Below are 9,242 nucleotides of genomic sequence, written 5' to 3' on the forward strand. Positions count from 1 at the left end.
TCTTTTCTACGAATTCGAGTGTGGACACAATAACACAACAATAAACACTCTTTGTTGCTGTGATCGTATAAACGTGAGTGGGGAGAACGTGATAGAGTTCACATAACGAGAAGAAATTCACGCTAGGCGCTCGGGCGCATGAATAATCTTCTCTGTATTGTTCCAATTTCAATGCAGATACATACACACCCATGCAGTGCATACATACATTTCGTACATTTTGTCGAAGTAAGAACAAATGAGTTTTCGCTGATCGGCGGCTTATGGGGCGACATAGACAATGACGGTGGGGTATTGTGGGAATTTAATTGGCTTTCTAGTTAGATCAATTTTTAATTGATAGTCGCAAATATAGTCCGTGAGTAAATAGAGATGTATGGTGTGTATATATATATGTGTATGTGTGTGTGGGCATGTCGCCCGTATGTTCCAGTTCGATGTTGGCATCTAGTATTTATTTCAGTTCTCCGTTAATTAAACTCATTTTATCTCAGAGTTTACTAAAATCAATATAACTAAAAGAAGCAGCTAGAATCTATTGCCACACATCATTTGAGTTTGTAGAGAAATACATGCATATGTGTGCGTGCTGTTTTGGACGGATGCACATACATACATATGTTTTGAAATATTTTTAGAATACTCAAGAATCTTAAAAGGTCCCAGAGTTTTAGTAAATATTTCCTAATTTTAAGATTTTTGAGTTCAGCACCTTTTCAATTTAAATTGAACATCGGCAACTTTTCTCTTACCTTTTCATACTTTCAGCGTTCGCATAGAAAACCCCTAAAACCCCTCCCGCTTCCCACCAAAGCTTTCTTTAACATTTGTCCAAGTATCTCCATAAAGAGACACAAAGTGTCTCTAAAAATGAAATAACGAAATTAGTGAAACCGAAAACATTTGTAAATACTTAAAATAGTAAAAAGAAAAACAAATGGCCTTGAATTCATTGGCGAAATAAGTCGAAATAACGCACGCATACATACTTAGAAATTGTAGAGCGCAGAATGGGACAACAAAGCACAACAAAACTTTTATCAGGTTTTGCAATTCTAGGCCCGTTTCTTCTTTTCTGTTGTTTTTTTTTTTACTAGTATGAACGTACAAAAGAAACACCAAAACATTGAAAACAATAATCAAACCAGGCGGACGCACCGAAGCACGAAGCAAAAAATATAATAAAATAAAATCAGAATGGAATTAATTTCTGTCCGTAGTTTTTTTTTGCACTCGACTTCTTGAATAGTAGGCAACCAAAAATACACAAAAGCATAATAAATAAAAAAGAAAGCGAGTATATAAAGGCAGCAAAGAAAAATACTACACATCCATATTATTCAAGGGAATGTTGTTCAATAGGCGAAATAACGAAAATTGCTTGTGTGTGTATGGCTGTATGTGGGGTGGCTCTAGCGAAGATCGTTTGCAGCTGGAACAGAAAACGACAGCATAAACGATCTTTTACAGCTGGAGAGCGCTTAGCATCAAAGGCTGTTGTGGGTGGGAAACCGATAACAACACTAACAGCAACAAACTGTAACCATGGCAATCAGCAAGCTACTGCTAAAGACACCGTTGTTGAGGGGACTGTTGTTGGCAATGTGAAGTATTATGGCATCATCAAAATTTTAAAGAGAAGACAGAAAAATATTATTCTGCCATTTCTATTATTTGTTATTTCTTTAGTTAAATACGTGTCTAATAGAGAGGAAGCAAGCAATAACAACAATGAATGGAATAGAAGATTACAAGTATTGAGGCATTATTTATTTATTTGTTTGTTTGCTTGTATTTTGTGGAAACAAAAACAAAATTTTTTAGAATGTATTAACTGACGCACATGATTTATGTGTACTGTAAGTATTTATTTATGTATTTAACATAATCCACATACATACATACATATTTTATATGCGAAAAGGGAATTTAAGCCCATTGAGTAACATACAAGTGTCACTTTAACAATTTGGCACAAAGGCTTTAATCATAAATTTAATTTAATTACATGTGAGTGAATCCATTCAAACAAATGCGCATGGCAAAGGTGAAAAGAGATTGAAGCATTGCTCATTTCATTTTTTGTTTTCCGGTTTTTGATTATTTTTTATTTTGTAATTTTATAAATTATTCCTTTAATAAATTGATTCATTAAAAATTATACAAGCAAAAGGAAACAAAAAGCGATAAAATAATTCAAATAAAAACTGCTGCAAAACCCCACCCTACCTTTTGTCAACAAAAACAAATTCCGATTGACTGGCCACACTGCCACGCTTCTTACTTCTTATCTTTTAAAAAATTATCACAAAAAAAAAATAAACAACTACGGCAGCAATAAAAAATATGGAAATATGAAACCAAGTCAAACTTGAAACTTTGGCGTATATAAGATCAAAATAAAAAATATATACATAAATGAAGTGAAAGTAAGTTCAAAAAAGGATAAAGTGTCCAAGTAGGAGCGAACCGAAAATTTATAGTAATTTGTAAGTGAGGTGTATGTTAAAAATTGGAGCACAAACAGTCCCTATTAAATTTAATGCACTTTTTTCCCCTCTTCGAAAATCATATATGTATGTACATAGATATCCCTCGTCATACCAAATGTGAGCAAATATTCTGTGTACCATGGCACACCAACAAAGTAGTAGCAGTAGAGCAGCTGATTCCACTTTGGGTATTTAGAATACTTTAGGCTGCTGTCAACAGTTGTTATATAAAATTATATTATAAACTTAGACGGCGCCAAATGTATAAAGATCGCCTACAGTAAAAAAAGAAAGAAAAAATTGTGGTGGATTTGTTTAGTCAGTTCCACTAATTTGAATGCAAAAATTTATAGGGCTTCGTAGACAAGTTGGTGCTCGATATCACTTCGCAATCGACCCAAGTCTGAAATATGGCGCGACTATCAAGCTACACACAATTTTTTTCCGAAATATTGAAAAATTATTTACAAACAACGCAAAAAAATTTGTTTCTAGACAAATTTCGATGCGGTGGCGTAATCTCTCCATAAAAGGTGTAGAATTGACATATTACATAAAAGAGGGCTCTAAAATAACTGTTAACCGTAAAACGATTTCTGTTAATCTCAGATCTTTTTTGTATTACACAGCGACATAAAAGATTCTCTCAGAGAGATATGCTGCATCTTTCTATCATGGATATGCTGTACAGTTGAACGTAATGCTGCGGTTGGCAAATGGGATTTACATTTATGTGCAGGTTCTGCAAATCGTAGGATTGAAATCTTGAAACACTTCAAGAGTTTCATTTTGCTAAAAGTATTTTTTTTTTTATTATCTTTCGCTGAATATATTTTGAGTACAGAACAAAGGTAAATTTAAACGGGGATCCATGTGAATAGAAGAAACGTTTTAGAGCAAGCAACATATGTTAACGTACTTTAAACGCTTCGAGTACTTTTTTCTAATTTCACTGGAACCTGCCACATATATTATAATATTTTAGTGGCACCAACATTTCAAAAACCAGTTTCCACCAACTTTTCATTCCAATTTACGGTTTTTAATTAGGATTTGTGGAAAAATTCTCGCAGGAAGTTTCATAATTTATATAAATTTTAATATAATAAAGTTGAAATTTTAAGTTGCTGAAAAATCCCCTTAATTTTCTTCAATTTTTTTTTTTTGCCTGACGGTGTTGCGCATTTTCTCCATATAGAAAAATAAGTCGTACATTCGTTATATGGAGAGAGTTATATGAAAAAAGAAAAATAGTCAAAATTGGTCAAAATATTGATGGAATTGATTAATTGATGAAACCCTCGCCGCGTCCATTCATTCAAAGCATCAAATTGGTCCATTAATAAGGAAATATTTGAATGAGAAATTACTCTAGTACTCATTTAAAGAAGTAGTTTAAAGTGTTGCTCAAATGACAAAAACACAACCACATGCCAATCAGCTGTTTTTCGTCTTGCAATTTTTTGCGAGTTTTCGCACACCGATTTGACAAACGTAACAATTATTTGCATTGCGGGCACAATTAAAAACAAATATCCAAGCAAAAGCACTGTGTAAACCACATTTGATTACTGGGGAATATTTATGTTGTGACAACAGCATCAGGGGTATTCTCTATAACACCATTAACAGTAGCCTACAACTCATCGATAAAGAGCAGCAAAGGAAGTTCAATGTAGAGATTCAGTACGAATTAAGAAGCTTAATTTACAAACACGTGCGAACAAAATGAGGATTGTGTTGCAAAAAAGCGAAATACAAACACGGAATTGTTCTCGTTTTTATTATCGGAATCAAGGCAAGAAATTTGCAACAAAAATACTTTTTTATCGCGGGTGATATTTTTTCAGCTGTTTGTTTTATTTAAAAATACAGCAAGAGGAAAAAGCTACATAAGTGAAAAAAATGTGATATTTATTGAGGTTATATAAGTGGCTTGAGATTATGCACATGTAGATGTGTGTATACACACATATATGTGAATAAGCGGCTAACCTTGGATTGATTTCTTGAATGAGAAAGCTTTATTTAAAAAAACATATGGGTTTTGGAGATGAAGCCTGACCCTAAGCTTTCAATGTCTTATGCGCCAGACTATTATTTTATTATTATTGATTGTATTTTTCTATATTTATGATTGTAATATACAACAACTATTTAATTTAGTAATTCAATGGAGTATTTATAAATATAAAAAAACTTCTATGTAGTGAGCACTACACCTTATGAAACAAGTTTTAATTGCAGATGTTCAGCGGTACATTTGTGGTCTAAAAGAAATTTGTACTTATGGTTAGTAGTGCAAAGTGGACATATTAAAGGATTTTTTTTTTTTACACATTTTAAAGTTTGAGTTTTTTCCGCAACTAATTTATTACTAAAAATCTATAGTTAATGAGAAAGCATCATTTCAATTTGTTTTATTTATTTGGGAAGACGATTACTTTAAGTTATCACAATCCAACTCCTTTTTCAAAATATGAATCGCAAAGAATTTTCCACAAAAAATCTTAAATCAATGTAACAACATCAGCTTGCTTCAAAAAGATTCACATATTTTATTTTATTAAGGTAATGGCAATGTAGAGAATTTTTTTTATTCATTTATCTCGGCGTTATTACACTAAAAATGATTTTAATAATTTACTCGTTTTAAAGTAACTTTCAGTTCGATCTTCACTTTAAGTAAATATATTTAAACGTAGGTATTTGGAAAATAAGGAAAGCCTGTTGTATGCACTCACCGTACACGCTCCGAATAGAGCTCCACCTCCTTGTTCTTTTGCTGCTGCACCAAATGCTGATCATAAATACTCAATTGTTTTAACCCATTTAATCCGTTAGCGGTGCCAATGCCACCCACAATCGGAGTGCCCGTGGGCTGCTGCTGTGCTGCCAATAGCGCAGCATTGCGCTGAATGGTATCGACGCAGCCGTTTAGTGCTCCGTTTAAGATACTCTTCGATAAGCCATTCTGTTGCAACAAACTCTGCTGGTATTGTTGCAATTGCATATGATGTTGTTGTTGTTGGTGTTGCTGTTGTGGATTGTGATGTATGGGCGAAATGGAAATGTCGCCACTCGAGTGGGAGGCTGATGGCGATGTGGAGCCGCTGCCACCGCCGCTCGACGACAAACTGCCAGCTCGAGCACGCAAATCTACGCCCAAAATATTATTCAAAGCGGTAACACCCTGTTGTTGTTGCTGCTGTTGACCCTGTACCTGCTGTGGCTGTTGTTGGTTGCTGCTGTTGTGCAGACCGGAGCCTATAACTCCAACACTCGAATTGGTTATTGCGCTGAGCTGGTTGTTGTTATTGCTGCTGCAAATTAGCGTATTGTTGGGATTATTCGCGATAATTGCGTTGCCAGCGGTTTTGTTGGTGTTGTTGGGTGTGCATATGGCGCTGATCCCATTGCTAATATTGCTTCCACTACTCTGCTGTCCGTTTAGCAAGGCATTTCCTGACTGCTGTTGAGCAACTTCCGATGGTTGTTGTTGCAAAGTCTGTTGGGCCTGTACAGGCGATTGTGGCATTTGACCTTGCTGTGGTTGTCCATTTGCAGCATGGCTATTAGAATTTACAGACACCAGAGTTGGTTTCGACCCATTATTATTACGATTTCTTTTCTTCTTTTTCTTTTTGTCATCTTCCTCGGCGGTGCTGCCGCCTATGCCATTGCCGTTGGCGCCATTGACCACCAGCAGGCGCTGCTGGTTCACACCGCCAGCTACTAGCCCACCATTTACATTTCCATATTGCCCGCCATTTATCGTTGCACTAGACTTAGCGCCTGCTATCTGCACTGGTGGCGTCCAATCCAGATCCTTACGGATGTGACCGTGCCCACATTTGCACACACATGCCTTATAAACCAAATCATATCCTTTCTTTGTCCACAAATTTTGACTGCGCTGGCGATCGGACCACGTACGTGCGCGCCCCATTGACTTCAGTGTGGCCAACACGGATTGCTCCCACGCATCGAAGCATTCACGGTGCATGTATTGGCCCATGTTGCAATTCTCATTATTGCAAAGTACGCGCACAACATCGCTGAGGTCGTCCAGCACAATAAGGGAGGCATCCAATTTCAAGCATTCCCCATTGGGATAGCAACACCGGGTGAATTGATCCTGAATATTAATATTACTATTGCCATTTATATTATTATTAATGTTGTTATTGTTGCTGATGTTGCTGATGTTGCTGATGTTGCCGACATGATGTTGATGATGCCCATTCTGGGTGACCGAGGTCGAACCGCCAGAAGCAGCCCCATTCAGCGTTGCATGTGCCAGATTACCCGTTTGCATGGGCGGCATGATAACGGTGTTGTTGTTACTGTTATTTAAGTTGCTGCTGTTGGTGATAAGACTATCGTTGCTACTGTTAGTGATCGCGGTGGTGCCGTTAGTGGGCTCAAGCAAAGTGGCCCTGCTGAATAACGATGAGGAGTACAGAAATGCGTGTGGCTGCTGCTGGACTTGCTGAGGTTGTTGCTGTTGAATTTGATGCTGAATTAAAATGCTGGAGTTGCTGTTGGCGCTATTGCTGTCACCTCGTGGCGCCATAAGTAGCATTTGGATTGGCGGCGACGCTTTTAGAATTTGATTTTGATAAGTTTTTGAGCGTCAAATTGTTAGAATTTTTTCATTAGTTTCTTTCTTTTGTTTTGATACTGAATGTTATTATTTGGTGTTAAATACTTTCATTTTTAGAAGGATCCAAAATTTTCACAGCTCTTTAAAGTTGTGAAAATTGTTTCGTTCACTCTAATTACATTTTAAGTTTTTAGGCGACAAGCTCGAGTGTAATATTACACGTACAATTAAAATGTAGGTAAAGCGATTGGTTCGTTTTGATTGTAAAAACGTTTTTCTATTGCTCAATGTTCCAAAAATCTGTAGAAATACTAAGCCTAGTTGCATATATTTTTCTGATATTTAGTTTCTTACGTGTTTCTTATCAAAAATTGTATGTTTATATAATTACTCGCGCACCAAAAATGTCTATTATTCATTACACACTTAAATGTATGCGTTTTTTACGTATAAATATTGGCTTTGTTATACCTATAGTTTTAGCTGTTTTTGATGACAAAATCACGTTTTGTGGATTTTTTTTTATATAATGTGTATATCTTTAAATTAGTCTTTAATGAGTTTCATAAAGTGCTTTAATTATATTCAAATAGATTCCTGAGTTTTATTCAATTATTTAGATTAGTTTTTTATTTGAATTTGAGTTTAAACTGCAGCAATTCCCAAACGTGATGAAATAATTCCTTATCCCGAAGTTCTACTGATGCAAGAAAGCATACCCATCAGAATTATAATATTTAGACGATTGAAAAATCCAACCGTGAAAGCAAATTTCGATGTTTGACACTTCTTCAAATTCACTTTCGCTTGTTCGCGCTTGCAATCATAATGCTTGTTGCCGTTGTAGTTCTGCGCAATTCAAACGGGAAATATTCCGAAATAAGCAAAGATATTCAAAGTCGTATCTCCAAAATTATAAAATTCAAATGCCAACACCGAAGCACATCACAACGAACGTGTATCGTTCTGTTTTTTGTGCATTACTTGCGTTTTCATGCAGCACAAAACTTACACAAATTTTTGGTTTGCCGGCTCTTCATCACACGAAGCCACTATAATTTTCCTATCGCCAAAAGTCGTTTTAATTCGTTGATTATTTTTTCGCTCCTTTTAAATGTTAATTTTCTTAATATTTCGCGAATTTATATTCACTTTACTCACTGTTTATTTCATTTACACTTGGCAGTTTTAATTTTTTGTTTTTCCAGCTACAACTCTGCTGACACACAGAATGAACAACACAAGTCACTCAAATTCACTCGAATTCATAACACAACTTGTCAAATAAGTCAACTTGTTCAGCGGAAAGCGAAATTTAAACTATTTCCATTTGTTGGCAACTTTGTCGGCGTGAGCTTCTTTCGTCCACGACAAGGCGGTCTGTTCAAATCACGCCAGCAACAAGTTCGTACGCAACAGCCAACAGCGAACTACGAACCAACGCTATTGCTTTACGCGACGCTGCTTCAAGTGCAGTAGCAGAGAACATACTAAACATTCATTATCGTATTGGCAGAGAAAAGATCTCTGGTATTGGTGTGCGCGCGAAAATATAGCAGGACTATTGGAGCTTGGAGCAACAGCAAACAAGCTTGCAAATACCAATCGGAAGGCAACAACAGAAAACGGCTAGGCGCATGACAACACAACCGCAAGCAGCACTGAGTCGTCGAACGATTATAATCACAATAACGACGATTGCTTTCGTTCGTCGTTGTGTTGCATCGAACTTCGACAACCAACACGTACGTATCAACCATGTATGTCACACCAATTTGAGTGCGGTGCAAGCGAGACAACCAATACTCTGTTCGTTTATCGTTTACAAACTAATGCACAAAGCGTAACCGGCAAAAATGTAACAGCAAAAAAAATTTGGCTTGCCGGCACAACGAGTATATGTGTTTATATGTATGTCTACCGAAGCTGTGATGAAGTCGACGAAATTGTTTTAATACATAAATAGTATACTACGTCACAACCATAGGCTAACGCAGCGAACATAGAATATATAAAAGTATTCATATGTATGAATGTATACTCCACGGCAAATGATTCCAATCAGACTCACTCCGATTCGGTACGGTGCTGACGAACCATCCAACAACAACGACTGCCGAATTGTGCAGAAAATATGTATGTAT

At 36.3% G+C, this 9,242-nt stretch overlaps 1 protein-coding gene across 1 annotated transcript in view; it reads right to left on the bottom strand.

Annotated features, from left to right (window-relative positions):
- Window positions 1-8,781, bottom strand: part of LOC129238916 (headcase protein-like) — a 139,872-nt gene extending 131,091 nt beyond the window's left edge. The window contains exon 1 of the mRNA XM_054874152.1: window positions 5,237-8,781. Coding sequence (XP_054730127.1) covers window positions 5,237-7,077 — 1,841 coding nt within the window. The 5' untranslated portion in view covers window positions 7,078-8,781. The remainder of the gene's footprint in view (window positions 1-5,236) is intronic.
- Window positions 8,782-9,242: the final 461 nt, after the last annotated feature.

Source organism: Anastrepha obliqua, chromosome 1 (genome assembly GCF_027943255.1).
Source record: "Anastrepha obliqua isolate idAnaObli1 chromosome 1, idAnaObli1_1.0, whole genome shotgun sequence".
Classification (NCBI taxonomy): Eukaryota; Metazoa; Arthropoda; class Insecta; order Diptera; family Tephritidae; genus Anastrepha; species Anastrepha obliqua.